The sequence below is a fragment of the Echinops telfairi genome, unplaced genomic scaffold, assembly GCF_000313985.2.
Source record: "Echinops telfairi isolate 266 unplaced genomic scaffold, ASM31398v2 ScPeMD7_7424;HRSCAF=8462, whole genome shotgun sequence".
NCBI classification, from domain to species: domain Eukaryota; kingdom Metazoa; phylum Chordata; class Mammalia; order Afrosoricida; family Tenrecidae; genus Echinops; species Echinops telfairi.
Genome location: NW_022111324.1, coordinates 82,415,139 through 82,433,055, shown reverse-complemented (window position 1 = coordinate 82,433,055; position 17,917 = coordinate 82,415,139). Strand labels below are relative to the sequence as shown.

The 17,917-nt window shown below is 43.5% G+C and overlaps 1 protein-coding gene across 2 annotated transcripts; it reads right to left on the bottom strand.

The window, feature by feature from the left end:
• Positions 1 to 490: 490 nt before the first annotated feature.
• Positions 491 to 16,582, bottom strand: LOC101662097 (serpin B9). 2 transcript variants are annotated; one of them, XM_004699972.4, is made up of 7 exons: positions 16,502 to 16,582; positions 14,625 to 14,801; positions 8,592 to 8,729; positions 7,992 to 8,109; positions 4,854 to 4,996; positions 2,863 to 3,018; positions 491 to 1,606 (listed from the first exon to the last, which is right to left on the bottom strand). In XM_004699972.4, exons 2-7 carry the CDS (start codon positions 14,790 to 14,792, stop codon positions 1,202 to 1,204), a joined length of 1,128 nt encoding a protein of 375 aa, XP_004700029.1. In that variant the 5' UTR covers positions 14,793 to 14,801; positions 16,502 to 16,582; the 3' UTR covers positions 491 to 1,201. The 2 variants fall into 2 exon arrangements, with proteins under 2 accessions (XP_004700029.1, XP_045154153.1); XM_045298218.1 differs by lacking the exon at positions 16,502 to 16,582 and adding an exon at positions 15,822 to 15,841.
• Positions 16,583 to 17,917: the final 1,335 nt, after the last annotated feature.

Sequence of the window (17,917 nt, the reverse complement as noted above, 5' to 3'; positions counted from 1 at the left end):
AGTCACTGTACCCAAAAGAACTAACTAAATTCAACCATTTCAAACGGTAATATATGCTCAAGGAACAATAGTACTGAAGGAAGAAAGAAATCCAATCTGCAGTGAAAATATTGGCCAAAAACAAGTCTCCAGGAATTGATGGAATAAAACGAAATGTTTTAACAAGTTCATGAAGCACTGGAAGCACTCACTCATCTATGCCAGGAAATTTGGAAGACAGCTACTTGGCCAACTGACTGAAAGAGATCCGTATTTGTACTCTTTTCAAAGAAAGGTGACCCAATAGGATGTACAACTGTCCAACATCATCATTAATATCACATGGAAGTGAAATTTTGCTGAAGGTCTTCCAACAATGGCTGTAGCAGTAGATTGACAGGGAGCTGCCAGAGGTTGAGGAGTCAGCAGTGGAGTCAGCAGAGGACATGGAACAAGGGATATCATTACTGCTGTGAAATGGATCTTGGCTAAAAGCAGGGAATACCAGAAAGATGTTTACTTGTGTTTTATTCACCATACAAAAGCCTTAGGCTGTGTGAACTATAACAAACTGTGAAAATCTTGATGGTGCTCATGTGGAAATTGTACATAGATCAAGAGGGAGCGTGAGATCAAAACAAAGGAGTCCTGCATGGTTAGATACTGCACGTTGTGTGCTGCTTACATGAACAGAACATTAAGAATTATGGAAATAATGTAGGTAAAACAATGAATGCTTTACTTCTACAGATACTCCCCCAAACTTGCTCTAGAAATAACTGTTAGAAGTGAAAGGGATGTCTTTTCAAACTTTTCCCAATGGATTCTCATAGATAAGTTTACACGTATACATAGGGCTTCTTTACATTAATGAGACTAAATGATACACACTGTATTTTGTTACAGTTCTCACTTAATTTGTTCTCAGTATCATCTGCCCTAACTAAATAAAGAACTATTGCAGTTTTCAAAAAGTGTCACATAATATCCCACAATATAAATGAATTAAATTCTTCCATTAAAGAAAAAAAAAGAGGACAAGGAGGGAGATTGATTATACTTCATTTCTCTGTTCCTCCTTTCTCTTTTGCTATTAAAACACTGTACTGCAGCGCCGAGAAAGTGTTGGTACATTTATGAGTGTGTATACAGAGCAGATACCCAAGAGCCAGGCTGGACAACACCGAGAGGGGCCCTGCTCACACGCTTGGGAAGTGCTCCCTCAGGGGGAGGCGAACCTGCCGCAGAAGAGGAGGCTGTTGGTTTTGTTGTGTCTGATGAAGAAAAGGAAAGGGCGGTCGGCACAGAACCGAGGCTTGTCCACAAAGCAGCACCCCATCAACATCATGCCTGAAGCAGCAGCGGCCTCCGTGCCCTCCTCAGTAACCTCCACAAAGGACTTATGTACAAACTTGGACAGAAACAGATCTGCTCTCGCCGACATGGCAGAAAAATCAGCCTTGCCCTGATGAAAGACATCCACCACCCCTAACGTCTGGAGCACGGAATCCATGTCATAATTTTCTTCCAGCCTAAACCTTGGAAGGAGGACTTCCACTTCAGTGCTCCTCCTGCACTCAGGCTTGGTCCAAGCTGCAAAGTTCTCAAAAGTGAGATCCTTTTCCACCTGAAAGTCAAAAACGAGACTTTAAAGTTCTTCCTTCAGGACACAGCTGCGCGCGCGCATACACACACACACACACACACACACACACCATCTTATTGAAGAAGGTGCCTGTTGTTCAAACAGGACCTGGCACCTCTCTGCCAGGAAGGTCATCTGACCCAGCATTGGTACTGTATATCATGTGTTTTACATACATGAATCCCTGCGGAGCAGAGGAGACACCGGCAGACAAGTTCTCCAAGATATATATACATATTCCAGAAGAGCATATTTTGTTTTGTTTTAAAACGATGCTTACATTTGATAAAGGAGCCCTGATGGTGGCGTGGTTCCCCACTGTGCTGCTAAGTGCAAGGTCAGCAGTTTGAAGCCACCAGCCGTTGGGGGAAGAAAAGCAGGACTTTCTGTCTCAAGAGTGCCTGTCTTGGAAACTCACAGGACAGTTCTACTCTGTCCTATTGGGTCTCTAGGAGCCAGGATGATCCAGTGGCAGTGGATTTGGTTTTGCTATTTTGAAAACAAACCAATCTGGCTTAAGTTAGAAGGAAATCTGATCAGGGAGAAGAGTCTGCCTGGTTTCTGGTGAAGAGATGTCACAGTTAGAAAGCAGCACGAATGGAGAACGAATGGGCTGTGGACGCAGCCACACCGATTCCATACTGCTTAAAGCATCGCTGTCTTTCATCAGGGTCCTGAGTCTGGAATCTGGTGGGTATGAAGTCTCCCCTCCCAGTCTCCTGATTCACGCTGAAATCAAAAAGGGGGCTTCCATGGCTGTGCCCCGCCCATCCCTGGTTAGGCCAAAGGATAGACAGTTCCTTCAGTATTTCAAGTCCTGAAAAGCAACAGAGATTCTTAGGTTCTAAAACTGTTATGCTAATAACAATGATGGTGATGTTCACAATGGATACTGTCTCTAGAGGGCTTACTATGTGTCCTAAAGTGTGCTTAGCTTGCTCTTTGGATAATCACCATCCTATAATGAGGACATTATCAAGACCTCCATTTTAGAGATAAGCAAACAGTCTGAGACAGTATAATCTTTTGGCAAGGTCACACAGAAAACAATAGAATGCGTTGGGCTTGGGTAAAAGTGTGAGCCCAAAGCCCACGTGTCTGAGCACAGCGCTTCATTGCTGGATCTGGACTCACATTGCCAACTCCGAAGGGAAATACCAACGATGGACGTTATGCTCAGGTTCTATCCTAGGAAGGCAGGTAAGAAGGGTGTCACTGGATAAGAAGCGTAATCTCACCGTCCTCAGATCCACATTGGCATCAGGGAGCAGAATGACCATGCTCAGCTCTTTCCCTACATAGGGCATCTCCAGGATCTGGGCCTGCACTTCTTCGATGTAGGTGATTTTAAAGGTGCCTTCTTGAAACATCATCTGTACTGGTCTTCGCTCCATCTGGTGGGAATGAGCACATGAACACGGCATTAAAAGCAGATGATCAGAAGAGGCAACATCAATTCCTGAAAGAGTTACAGCTGGCCCAGGAATGTTTGCCAGCGTCCACAGCAGAAACAACGCGCCTGCTCTCATTGTTGTCATTGGCTGCTGTCAACTCCATCTCGACTCATGGCAGCCCTGCACATAATGGGATTGGACCGTTGTGACTCGGAGGGTTTTAATGGGCTGATTTGGGGACGTCTATCTCCAGACGTTCCTTCCTAGTCATCATCTGGATGCTCCTCTGAGCCCTCTCTAGTATCACGTGAACAGACACACCTCCCCTGACAGAGGGGTGGTGGCTTTACATGGGGTGCACTGACTGAGAACTGAACCAGGGCCCCCTGCATGAAAGGCAAGAATTCTACCACTGAACCACCACTGCCTCCCCGTGCTCTAACCATAAAGGTCAGCCCACTCCTTCCTGTCATCATAAAAGGGATGGATTATATGCAGACACACCATCAGTTTGGACAAGATGTGTTAGTGAGCAAAACAATATATGACCCTGTGCCTTCTCCAGAGAAGGGCGTGAGATTTCTGTTGGTTTCTTTACTCATTTAAAGCATACCCAGTAAATGTATCTATGCAAGCAATGTGATCAAAATCAATTAAATAGTAATATTCATATTTAATTAGGAATAATGTCGTCATAGTCATCTTTGCTGGTGAAAGTGGGATGAAGCTGACAGATGGCACACACTATGAGAAGGGCACAGAATTGGGAAGCTCTCTATCAGAGCTACATATTTTTTCATGCATTTAAATCCCACTATTGCAATTCTGATACCTGAATCCAGTGAAAGAACAAGGAATAAAGAAAAGCTATATGACTGCACAAGTTAACTGAAATTTTGCATTTATTAAAAAATTTAGAATATCTATTACAAAGTAAAAAATGCTGTCTAAAAACAATGTTGGAAAAGTTACCTTTCTGTACCTAGGGTGATTTGTAACTATAGGAAGCCCTGGTAGCATAGTGGTTATGTGTGTAGCTGCTAACCGAAAGGTCAGCAGTTCAAAACCACTAGCTACTCCTTGGGAGAAAGATGAGGTTTTCTACTCCCGTAAAGAGTTAGTCTCAGAAACCCAGAGGCAGTTTGACCATGTCCTATTAGGGTGCTGTGGGGCAGCATTGGCTAAATGGAAGCGAGAGAGGGTTGGCTGTTCAAAAATTTATATATCTCATATTTATTTATACAAGTATTATATCTTAATATCTTCGTAGGAGCTAGGGTTTTTGGCAAGCAACTCTTAATACCTGCCTCAAATAAAATTATGCTTCATTGTCAAAACCAAGGCTTTTGTCACTCACTTTGAATATTAGAAAGCTATAAATACTGAATTAACAATGATAAAGTACCTACAATGAATTAAATCCATACTTAATAAAGTTTTTAAAATAACTGGTTATAGAAATATGTTTCCACATTCTTGCCTCTTTCCTCCCAAGCCCAAGCCCCACCAAAAACCTTATTTTTGTTTTCTTCCTAACCAATTTGGGATTAAAGGAAAATCTTAAGTTTCCAGAGCTAGGTGGCAGCAATAAAAGGATGAGAATTCACCATAAGGAACAGTAATCAAATGCAAATAAAAAAAAAAAAAAGGATAGATAGCAAATTCTTTTAATTCCTTTAGTTTTAGTTCAATTTTAGTTCAAATTCTACTGAGTTTAAAATTCGTTCAGAAATACCTGAAATATATTTTCTCTAGCAAGGTATTTATACTTTCACAACGTGAATTTTTCCATCAATCCCTTCATCGCAGTGGTAAGATTTTGAAAGCCTCCCTACCTGGTTTATTTTAAAAGGCATGGTCCTTGTGTGAGCTTTATTAAATTCTTCATCCCACCTTCCTTTGAAGTAGATAGCATTAATGAGAACCAGGCTGGTTTGTGGCCCAACAGAGTTTCTTGGCAACAACTCTTGAATTTTACCTTTCAAGAAAAGGAAATGTAGTGGATTTTTAGGAAAGCATGGGCAGTAACTATGGTAAGACATACTGGTACACGCTTGATGCGTAGCCACAAGCCAAACATTCTTTTGTCAGGTTCTCGGAGTTTGGTTTCTTCTGTAAAGAAAGAAAACAATAACACACAAGTGGTCTTCATCATCATCAACACTTGGGCAGCATTCCCAGAGGCGATGAGGTGAAAGACTTTCAGAGCAGAAGAAAGAGGGTAAGAGATGGAGACAAAGGCAAGCAGGATACAGGAAGTAAACCAACAGGGCATTGGCTAGCTCCTGTGGTTAAAGAGGCTGATTAACCCAAATCTTCTACATTGTGTATTTCTGTTGTTACTTTTTTTAAGGTCCGCTCAGGCTCCCACCCACCCTGAGGCAGAGGGGCACCCCCTGGTCGGAAGACCTGAGCCCTGGTCTTGGATGCATGCAGCAGGCAGATAGGTGACACTTCCCCAAAGGGACCCCATGGGAGAAGGCCCAAGCTGGCCTACGTAGGAGAGGGGAAGGGAAAGGGGAAAAGCCAGGATAATCTAATTCTTTTGGATGACATCTAATCTAACAGCCCGCACACACAAGGGCACCTCACAATGGCCAACAGGGAACCAGATAGCAATGGGCCGGAAAGGCATCAGAGGGTCTTCTGTTAGCCTAGAGAAATTACATTACCATCTGAATCACCAAACAAAGCCCAGGAGTGCCTGGGCAAAGTCAAGGGGCCACAAATGAAAGATACTCCCTTCTTCTGGGCATTAACTTGCACCTTTTCAGTCAACTAAGAGAAGCTCTGAAAAATCATTCCCTCAAGAGGGCCCACGTGGAAACTAGTCCAGTGCTTCCTGTGAGAAGAATGGAGAAATAATTGGTAAGTCTTTCAGCAAAGACGCCCTCTTGTTGTCGTCACTGTCTCATTTCCTAGCAGAGATAGGAATGTTTCTCCGGGTACTCAGAAGTGCTGGTACATAGGAGCCTGCATAGTTCCACCATCAGGCCATCACTGACATCACAGACCATCCTCACAGCACATCACTCTGCAACATAAGTGAGTCAGACCTGATCTCAGGGGGGGTTATTTTCAGTGTATGGAATTAATTAGCTTTGTAATCAGAAGGTTTTGTAAGTGGCCTATACACAAAACACAAAGCCAAGTGAGTCCTTCCTTTTTTTTTCAGTGGTCTTCTCAGAATTGGTTTTTCTGATTCTTTTTGCTGTCAAGCTGTGGCAGTTACATATTCTTTTGTCAACTTGAGCAAAGGGGTGGAGTCTAGCCTGTCAATCAGGTCATAGCTAGTGAGGCATCTGGGTGGGCATGGACTTCTCCTAAGGATTCTGGGAACTCTTGTCTTCCTCCCAGGAGTGGGGGATACATACTCTCTGCTGCGGGACATTCCTATGGACAAGCCACATGGAGCTATGCTGATGGAGCCAGACCCCTGGAGCTAGACAAGCCACGTGGAAACCCATGCCAGTGCTGAGATGCTTCCACTGCCACTGGATCCACAAGACTTCCCACCCACTGGCCTGTGATCTTCCTGCATTCGGCATCATTGTATGTGTTGCGTGAGTCTGAAGAGGAATTTATAGATTGGTATGGGACAGATGGGCTAATACCGGACATATGGACTTGATCTGGGATGTGTTGTTAATCTAAAATTACTCTTTGATATAAAGCTCTTTCTTATACACATATGAGTGTCTCTGGATTTGTTTCTCTAGTCAACCCTGACTAACACACAAGCCAATTCTGACCCAGAGTGACCTCTTGTGCTGCCGCGCGAAACTGCACACCGTAGCATTTTCAAGGTTGTGACCTCTCAGAGGAGATCACCAGGTCTTTCTTCCAAGCCAACTCTGAGGGGGTTCAAATCATTAACCTCAAGTGCTTAACTGTTGGAGCCACTCCAGGACTCCAGTTGGTCTAGAACAGTGGTGCTCAACCTTCCTAATGCCGCGACCCTTTAATACAGTCCCTCATGTTGTGGTGACCCCCAACCATAAAATTATTTTCGTTGCTACTTCATAACTATAATTTTGCTACTGTTATGAATCAGGCGATCCCTATGAAGGGGTCGTTCAACCCCCCCAAAGGGGTCACGACCCACAGGTTGAGAACTGCCGGTCTAGAAGTAGAGGTTCATCAGTCTAATTTGGACATTGAATAAGGAAGGCTGAAAGAAAATCAATACATTTGATTTATGGCAATGGTGAAGAATATTGAAAGTACCATGGACTAAAACAAAACAAACAAAAACAAAACCCCCAAACAAACAGATCTAGCTTGAAGAAGTACAGCCAGAATGCTCCTTAGAGGCAAAGATGGCAAGACTTCATCTCACTTTGGACATGTCAGGAGAGACCAGTCCCTGAAGGGAGAGATCGTGTTTAGAAAAGTCGCAGGGGAGTGGAAAAGAGGAAGACCTTCGACAAGATGGACTGCATCAATGGGCTCAACCATAAGAACAATTGTGAGGATGGTGCAAGACTGGGCGGGGTTTCGCCCGCCCGTCCTGTTGCACACAGGGTAGCTGTTAGTCGTAACCGCAACAGTGGCACTTGACAATAATCAAGTCTCATCAAAGGAAGTTACAGGGACAAAGGAAGAGGCTGTGGAATGAGAAAGTATGGAAGAAAGAGAAGGGGCTGACAGTCTACATAGAAGTTAGAAAGAGGAACCCCAGTGCTTACACCACCAAGATGACAGGGTACTGACAGTCGGAGCACCGCATACCAAGCAAAATGCGTTTTCAGTGTAAGTTGTGTAATACAGTCTAGCGGTGAGTTTCTTTTGAGATTTGAACCAGTTACCCTGGTCCTGAGAGAATGGACAAAAGGAAGCCTCCAGGATCCAATCTGAGCCTACGGAAGTCCACCAAAGGTCAAGCATACCAGAAATCCCAGTCAGCCAACATCATCCAAGGAAAACCAGAGGCCCCAGAGGAAGATACGTGGGAAAGAAAGCGTAATTCTGACCGTCAGTCTTTTTTGAGACCCACGAGTTGATGTGTTTCCTGGACTTGTCTGCAGCTGTGGCAAAGGACAGCTGCTCCAGCTTCGCCTGGTAGAACTGAAGGCAGGTTTCCTGAAAGGTCTTTGAAGAGAGAAGTGTTTAATGAGGCTGCACTGCTGAAGACAACAGAACACAGCACGTTTCCCCAAGTTCATAGAGACACCACTTTTCTTTTTTGTTTTCATTTTACTTCCACGGAACTTTATTCTTACGTGAATTATTTTAATCTTGATATATATTAATCATTTTATTGGGGGTAGTCACGACTTTTTGTTAAAAAGAACTAGCATATCTCTTAAAAGTGGTCATGTTTTTGTCTACTGGATGTTAAAATATCAGCATTTCTAGAAATATGATGTATGAGGCACGAATAACCCAAGATAAATAAGTGAGTTATAGAGGTAGTTACTAAGATTTTAAATCATTCAAGGTATAACTATAGAGTCATGATTTATCATTGTTATTGACATAAAAGGGCTCAACTTGTCTAGGATCTTTCTCCTGGATTTCATTGCCACAATGCATTTGAATGCAACATTTGCTGTTTTCCTGATTAAACTTACTGAGAGGATGTCACAAGTCTCGTCTCCAAAGAGCCCGTTGGCTATGCTGAGCCGGTACTGAGTGCCAGGCTTGTTCATGTCAGTGAGAATCAACTGGAAACCTTGATGAAGATCTTTCTCTGCATTTAAAGAAAGTGCCTATTGGGGGAAAAATTTAATCATTAGTATTGTCCTTTGCTTTCCAAGAAAGAACATTTTTTTTCCTTAAATATTCTATGAAACGTTTCTTCAAAGGGAATATTGTTTTTTACTTTAATTGAAGATTTAAAACATACTATAGAAGCATACTGTCAGACAGGCAGAGAGGAAAGCAAACAAGCAGCAAGCAAGGGGGTAAATATTTTTTTCTACCTGAACAGACATTTGTTGTTTAAAGATGAGTCATAGGGGGAAATGGAAGCACTGGGAGTTCAGGGGTTGAGTTCTCACGTTCCATGCGGGAGACCTGGGCGTGGTTTCCAGCTGAACGTACCCTACGCCTAGCCTCCATTAGTTAATGGAGACTTGTGTGTTGCTAACAAGTTTCCCTAGAGCTTCAAGACTAAGATGAAGTAGGAAGAAAGACTTGACACTCTACCACCCCAAACTGACCTACAGAGCACAACAGCCTGACCTGGGGGCTGACTGAATGGCAAATAATGACAACAATCAGGGGAATAAGGGAAAGAGGGGCCCTTATGAAATCCTTCACCCCAAAGAAAACACAGAAGTGCCCTAAACAATCAGGAGAGAACCTAACCTCCAACATTTACCAGGAAAAGAAACAGGGGACAACAACCCAAAAAAGGAAGCAAAGCATTGAAGACAGAGCCCTTCCTTTTTCCTTCCTTCCTTCCTCCTTCATTTCTGTTCCTCTACTTCCCTTCATTCCCCTCACCATCTTTCCTCCTTTCCCCTCCCTTTTCAAAATAGCACATAAGGAAATCGATGCATTAGAGATACAAAGGGAAACGGGCAGGAGTCCACACTTGTCGGAAAATCTTGCGGACATCACTTTCTGTTCCTGTTCTATGAAGCAGCAAAAGGAAATAAGGATCTAAAAGGAGCAATAGGATTCTTATTACTAAACTGTAGTGACTAAAATCGTACCCCAAGGAAAGAATATCTAATTAAAAAAAAACTACTTTGATATTTCTAGACAGGCAGTGAGCCATACGAAAAAATCTTATTATAGCCTGAAATATACAAATACTATACAGGTCATATTCTCTGACCTCAACGTAGAAAATGAAACAGAACAAAAAACCCTCACTGTTAACTGGTTGGCTGTGACTCATAGTGACCTTCATGAGTAAACCAGAACTGCTCCTGTGGGTTTCGGGGGTCCTGAGGCTGTCAAGCTTGACGGGAACAGAGAGTCCTGTCTTTCTCTGGTGAAGCAGTGGATGATGTCAAGCAGGAGGGAACTTTCCTCACTCTCGTTGCGTAGAAATTCGTAATATCGAAAATAAAATACCATGAATGTGGAAATGACCCTCCTACATAACCAATGAAAAGATTTTTCTTTAAAAAAAAAAGTTCTGAGAAAAATTTCTTCTAAATAATTATTTTAAATACTCTCTTAACTAACCATACGACATACCATTTAGCAAACAGTCAAAATAAGAACAGAACGTACCAAACCAATGGGTTTGGCCAGATAAAAGGGCAATCACAGCATTCTTTTTCTTCTTCTTTTTATTGCGATTCAGGAGAAGGTTTGCGGAGCACATCCTCAGTTTCGCATTCAACAATCCGTACATATTTTATTTGAACTCATCCTCCGGGTTCAATTCCTTCAATGTCCCATCACTTATCCCACTTCCTCCTGGTGTTTCCTAATTCTATTCCTTCTCCTTTTCTAATTCCCTGTCCTTGGGTCGTGTTGCCCTTTTGATCTTAAATGGTTAATTATTTAACACCAGGGTGAGTTCAGTGCCAAATTTAGAGGGTGACTAGATTCTATAGTCTTGGGGGTCCCACCAGTTGCTATTTGACCAACAAGTCTGGTCTCTTATGATTTTGAGTTCTGTTCCACTTTCACGACCACCCTTGCCTTACCTCCCACCCCCAACAATCTTATCCAAGACCTTCCAATGTGATCCTTTCCAGAGTAGTTGGTAGTGGTAGCTGGGCACCATCTACTTCTGATCTTAGGGGTGTGGAGACGGATGTTTGTCTGGTTCATTAGTCCATTGGATTATTTCCATGTGTTCATCAATTTTCATCATTCTTCTTTTGGACATGGAGAAACCAATATTTGCACCGGAGATGGCTGCTCACAAGCTTTTAAGATCTCAGTTGCTACTCATTAAAGTAGGATGTGTTTGTGAACTCTTTTATGCCAATTGACATTTTCTTTTTTTTAAAAAAAACATTTTATTAGGGGCTCATACAACTCTTATCACAATCCATACACATATCAATTGTGTAAAGTGCACTTGTACTTCATTCTCAAAACATTTTCTCTCCACTTAAACCCCTGACATTAGGTCCTCATTTTTCCCCTCCCTCCCTGCTCCCCCCACCCCCATGAGCCCTTGATAGTTTATAAATTGTTATTTTGTCATATCTTGCCCTGTCCGACATCTCCTCTCACCCACTTTTCTGTTGTCCGTCCCCCAGGGAGGTCACATATAGTCCCTTGTAATCGGTTCCCTCCTTCCTACCCACTCTCCCTCCACCCTCCCTGTTTCGCCACTCACACCACTGGTCCTGTAGGGCTCATCTGCCCTGGAGCCAATTGACATTTTCATCTCTCCAAACCAGTCACTCATTTCCTCAGGATGTTTGGTTATGACTATGAAGTTTTCATAGCTTTGCCTCCTGTATGCTTTACCACATTCAAGGATATATTTGCAGCAAAAGTAAATACACATATAACAATAACTTCTGTCCAACCTATATATATGTATAGGTATACTCCCACATTGGTTCAGCCTGCCTATATATCAAAGCGTCTACTATTAGATTGTTACTCTTTCAGGATTATATATGTAACTCTTTTGTCTTTAACTCCTGTAAGCCTTTCTGTGTCATCCTCTGCTTCCATCATTTTTTTCCTACCTCCCTCTTAATGTGCATTGTCTCCCCATTCACCCAAGTTAACACTCATCTATTCTCTAGCCCATGACTCCCCCTCCCTCCACTGGTAGTCATCAAGAATGTTTTAGTGTGAGAAAGCTTTTGTCACTTTTTAGAACAGCAGTCCCCTACAACGTCTATCCTTTTGCGATTGCTTATTTTCCTTAGCGTAACTTCGTCCAGATCCATCCATGTTATGGGGTGTATCCCAGATTCATCATTATTCTGTGATATTGCATAGGATCCCATTTTGTGTAGGTTCCAAATTTTATCCGTTCTTCCAGTGATGGACATTTCGGTAGTTTCCATCTTTTTGTTGAGAGGATCTGTGCTGTGATGCACATGGGTGTGACTATATCTACTCGTGTCACAGCTCTCGTTTCTCTAGAGGATAGACCCAGGACAAGGGTTGCTGAGTCACGCCTATTTCTATTTCCAGTTTCTTGAGGAGGCAGCCGTGTAGCTTCCCATGGTGGCGGCACCATTGGACTGTCGCACCAACAATGTATGAAGGTTCCAGTCTCTCCACACCCTCAGCAGGTAGTTGTTGTTTCCTATTTTTCTGATGATCTTTGCTATTAATGCTGGGGTGAGGTAACATGGCATGGGTGCATTGATTTCCTTATCTTTAATGGCTAATGAGCACAGGCATGTCTTCATAGGGTTGGTGGCCATTTGACCATCTGTTCCTGTCTTCTGCCCACTTTCACACTGGATGATTTATTCTCTGGTTGAGGTATTGGGATGATCTATACATTTTAAGGATCATTCCCTTGTCTAATATGTCTGCAGATTCTGTTTCCTCATTGGGTGAGTTATCTGTGTCTTAGGAATCTGTTCTGTCTTCCACTCTGTGTTTGTAATTGTGTTTGATAGTGTATGTAGGTCAGGGATGAGGACCTCAAAGTTTGTCCTGAATTTTTTCATTCATGGTCTTTATCGTGCTAGGTTTTATATTCAGGCATTTGACCCATCTTGAGTTTGTTTTTGTATGTAGTATGAAATATTGGTCCTGTTTCATTCTTCTGTAAATGGATATCCAGTTTTGCCAGCACCATTTTAAAATAAACTATTTCTTCCTCACTTAATGTATTTTAGTCCTTTGCCAGCTATCAGCTGTCTGTAAGTGGACGGATTTATTTCTGGGTTCTCAATTCTGTTCCACTGGCCTATGTATCTAACCCTGTTTCAGTAGCGGGCAGTTTTAACTACTGTGGCTGTGTAAGTAGGTTTTGAGGTTCAGAAGTGAATGGCCCCCACTTTGTTCTTCTTTAGTAGTGATTTGCCTATCTGGGTCTCTTTCCTTTCCATATTAAGTTAGTAATTAGTCTTTTCCTCTCCTTGAAAAATGATAGTATTGGAATCTGGATTGAGATTGCATTATCATTATAAGATCGCTTTGAATATTATTGGCATTTTCACAATCTTAAGTCTTACTATCCATGAGCACGATATATGCTAGCATTTATGTAAGTCTCTCTTTGTTTCTTGTACTAGGGTTTTGTAGTTTTCTTTGCACAAGCCTTTTGTTTTTCTGGTTGGATTTGTTCCTAAGATTTCACCATTTGGGTAAATAATATCCTTTTTCTGATTTCCGTTTCAGAGGTTTATTTCTTAGCATAAAGGAAACAAACTTATTTTTTTTTTTATGTTGACCTTATACCTTACCATTCCACTTGCCATTCCAGTCCATTATTCTCTGTCTCTTGACTGGTGCATTTACTTCATTTAAAGTCAGAGTAATAGTGAGAGGGTATGACTATATTGCACTCGCATGGCTGAGTGCTTTTTTGGGGGTGCTATTGGCTATCAGTGATTTTATCAATTTTAAAAACTATTCAAGAAATCTGTTATTCTCACACAATACTCACTTTCTATAGCATGACACAGGATAGAATGCTACCAAAATCATCTTATAAAGCTCATACATAAGAAAGCCTGTCAAACAGGGAAAAAGAATGAGGTAAAATCAGTTCCCTTCAGTCATACACCGTCGCCACGAAGAGCTACGACGTCCTGAGAGCCTGCTATATGGAAAGCTTTATACAGATGTCCTCACTGACGTGAAAGGCTGTGTGTAAAAGGAAAGAAACAGTTTGATCACTAAGACAAAATTTAAAACAGAGATGGGGGAAAGGACTAGAAGACATGTTTCCATATTATCAAAAGTAGATGGTTATCTCTGAACTGGATTTGTAGTAATATTTTTTCTTCCCTTCTACCTTCAATTTAAAAATTTTTATAATGGGAGTTTACCACTTATATAATGAAGGAAAGATAAATTTTTAAAGCTTCACTTCATGTGATTAATCGTAGCATGTAGCTAGCTTATTGGCTGCCCTGTTATTAGTTAAACAGAAGACATATGGAACTTGCGTGTCACACCTCACAGTGACAATCCTGGTGCCATCAATGAAACTACCTATATAGGCTTATCAAAGAGATCTGGTGGTGTAGTGGGTTAAGGGTTGGGTGCTAACCACAGGTTGGCAGTTCAAACTCACCAGCTACTGAATAGGAGAAAAATTAGGTCTTTGGTTAGGATTGCAATGAGGTAAAATAGATTAAATGGCAGGGGGTTTGGTTTTGGTTTGGGGTATCAAGCAATATTGTAGCTACAAAGTCTTTTTTTCCCCAAAAGAGAAAGATCTACGTAGCTTAAGTTGAAAACAATGATAACATCCTTTTCTAAACAAGGATAGAGCACTAGTAAAAAGTGTTGATAGTGTTCTCCTGGCTTTGAGAGAACTTTTCCTGGAATATCTTGTTAAGGAAGCTTTCTTCCTTCCCCTCCTCGCTTCCCTCCCAAGTCTGTAATGAACACCCCCACATTCTCACATGCCAAAGGATCTGAATGCCCAGGCCTCCCACATCAACACTTCTGGGCAGACAGTTACAGAGCTGGATGATACGACAGAAAACAAGGAAAATCAGCAAGGCCAGCTCTTTTCCTGCGACAGTCACTTCTACCTGGGCTATCTGGGCAGCTGTGTCTCCTTTTGTCCCCAGGAAGACCATGGCCAGCGCCGAAGAAATGCTCAAGGGAGAAAAGAACACGTTGCCTGAAGGGTTTGCTTGACATAGTAGTTTTAAAAGACTGATGGCAAAGGTGCCATTTGCTTCACTGAGTGTGTCCATGCTGTAGTTCTGGAATGAGAGAATAAAGAAAATATTATTTCAAACACTTCTCAAGAATGTTGACCACATACTTGACAATTTTGAAACTGTGCTCTTTTCTCTCTGTCCTTCTTTAGTTCCTAAATACTTAAGTTGGAGGAAAATCCATTTAATGTTGCTCTCTACCCATAGAATCTATCCAAAGTCCAAGATAATTAGTTAAGTGTGCAGTGGCAACAGTAATGAGGATACAGTAATGCATTTATATATACACACAGCATACTGAAAGGGAAAGTTGCAGGAAGCAGGGAACTCGAGGCCTTTCTCATAAGAGGCCAGTTCCTCCCACCTCAGGAGGAAGGTGTGGGTAGGGAGGGGAGAAAAGTGAGAAGGGGAAACAGAGTGATTAATGTCTTGGTTCTCAAGCCTGGACTTGGAAACACTATGCTTGCCCCTGGCATCGATGAAGCATGCTTTCTGCGTTTTCAGTTGCCCACCAGCCTGTGACCTTTATCAGCTACATCAAAAAAAGGATAGCTGCCACAGTGGCAGGTGGAGATGTGCTCCAGCCAGCAAGGCTGGAGAGTCGGCCCTGGGGACTAGCTGAGCAGAATCCAGCCGCTTTTCCATGAACTGAGCTTCTTCCCAGCATCAGCCCAGCTGCATGCCCAGCCCACAGGCTCCGCTCTCCCCACCACTACTTCCAGCTGTCATTGGCCTTGGAACATGGGAAGAGACACTGAGGCAACTGAGTGGGTTTTTGATTTGTTCTTCAATTTTGGTGCAAACCCAGGCAGGGATTTGAGAGTTTGAGCAACGCAGTCTCAAAAAACACCACCAGCCTAGTTTGTGCAAGGGAGAAAGAAAACCGATTCATGTAAACGCCAGCGTATGGAGCTGAGGATACGTGGAGAAGTGCCCAGGGAAGAAGAGTCAGAGAGGAAGAAGGAAAGCCAGTGAGACCAGAAGACGTGAGACAAGTAAAACTCCACGTCCGCTGAAATTGCCCTTGTCTTTGGGATTGGGACCTTTGGTGAGCCTGACGCTCACCGCAGGACCTGGGGAGGGTGTGCTCCAACTCAGTCTCTCTTCTCCCTCCTCTGCAACACCAAGCACAGCACGTGCATGCCACCCCTCAGCCTCTCCGGAATCTGTCTGCTTTCCGGGTCTTCTCTCCAGTCCAGACTTGCGTCTGCCTCCTTTCTGCAGCTCTTCCCAGCTGGGTTGCTAAAAATGAAAGTCTGTTACTCTCGTCCACCTGCCCACATTCCCAGGGTCTTTGGGCTACTGCTCATACCCTATGTCTGTGCCCAAAGCTCACCAGACTATGTTCCGCCTGCCTCAGCCTGGCTCCAGGACCTCCATCCGTTCCCTCAACGCATCTCGGAGGCCCTGCAAATGCTCTACCCAATTTAAAGTGTCCTTGACCAGCCCTATTCCAGAGGCTGGTCCCTCGTGGGACCAGTCTCTCCATCCTTGAGAGCCAGGAGCCTGCGGGAGGTACTTCCTCCAAACAGATGTTTGTTCTTCTGGCACGCCGGGAGACTTGCAGTTCACCGAAATGCATCAATTCTTCTCTGTTGTCCAGTTATTATGCGACAGTAATTTAAATGACGGTTTCCCAGATGTTTGGGCAGAGCAATTTCAGTGTTTGCCAGGGGCGCTATTTTCTTAAACACCCTCTGCCCGCATCCCATCCCATCCCGGGATGGTAACTACTTGAGACCTACCTGAGTCCTTGTGCACCGCGTCGTCTCCCGGACCGCCCGTCGAGCCACCACCGAAATCGAAATGCGTGTTCTGGGCGGGCGACAGGAACCGAAAGAGCCCGAGTCCCCGGCCCCGCCCCGCCCGCAGGCCCCGGACTGGCCGCCCTCCCCGCGGCGCTGGTGGGCGGGGCGAGACCCTGCGGAGCCCGAGCCCAGCGGAAGACCCCGCCCCGCGTCGCCCCTCCACCTCCCGCCCTGTGGTCCCGCGGGGGGGTGCATCTGGCGAACCCCAAGCTAGGCTGGGCAGTAGCTCGGGGTTCGGGGGTACTTTAGGTCCGCATGCACCCCACGTCCTACATCGCTGAGGGACGCGGCTGGAGCTTTAAGCGTCTGCTCCTGGAGCGGCCTGGAAGCCAGTGTAGCGCCTGGCGGGCCAGTCCCCATGTATATCTATGGGAGACTAGAAAAAAAAAATTATATATATATATAATTTTTATATAATTCAATATAATATATATATATTTTTTTAATCTCCCACTGCCCCTGCTGCTTTGGGAACAGCCTTGTCTTCGGTGCAAGTCGGAGACACCCCACGTCTGCGGGCCTGGGACTCCAGTCTCATCCTGCATCATGGTCCAGGTGGTTGCTTCTAAACATTTGCTTTCTATTTGAGCCCTTGGTATCAGTTCCTCCTTTTATTCTTCCTCCCCACCTTGTGATCCCTTGATAATAAAAATTATTATTATTTTCATATCTTACACCGACGGCTATCTCCCTTCTCCCGTGGTTTCTGTTGTTCCTCCCCCACTTATTAATTAAACAAACCTGTAGGTAGGCTATGTAGCAAAAACTATTCAGTTGCTGGGGTTTCGGGAACCCCCAAACTAAGAAATGTGCATGTGCTCTTAATCTTGAGGAGACTGGGAGAGGTTCAGTAGTTTGTTCCAGGTTCCTTTTGCTGAAGTATCTCTAATAACTTATAAATAATATTCTATGAATAAAGACTGTCAGTCTCTGGAATAAGAACTGTGGTTATCTCACCAGGTCCTATGAAAGCAGCCCGACAGATTCCAGCAAATCTGGAAGGTTTGTATGGGGCAGTCTGACCTAAAATGGGGTTACAGAAAAAAAATTATTTTTCATCAGGAGGATTCCAAAGGCATAGACTATTTTCCACTAAAATGGATGATGCAGGGCTAGGGCATTTCCAAGAGGCACTGGGCATAAATACCACACGTGTGGCTGTGGGAAAACTGATTCTTTCATGCGGTCACTTTTGTTGGTTCTTCGGAAAAACAAGTGATAGATTTTCCTCCCAAACCATGAGAGATTAACCACCTACATTTGCCCTGATTTTCCACTTTGCTTGAAGTTAATTGACATTTTCTTGGGCAATCTGTAAATAACCTGTGGTTTGATATTTTTTGGTCTGGTCAT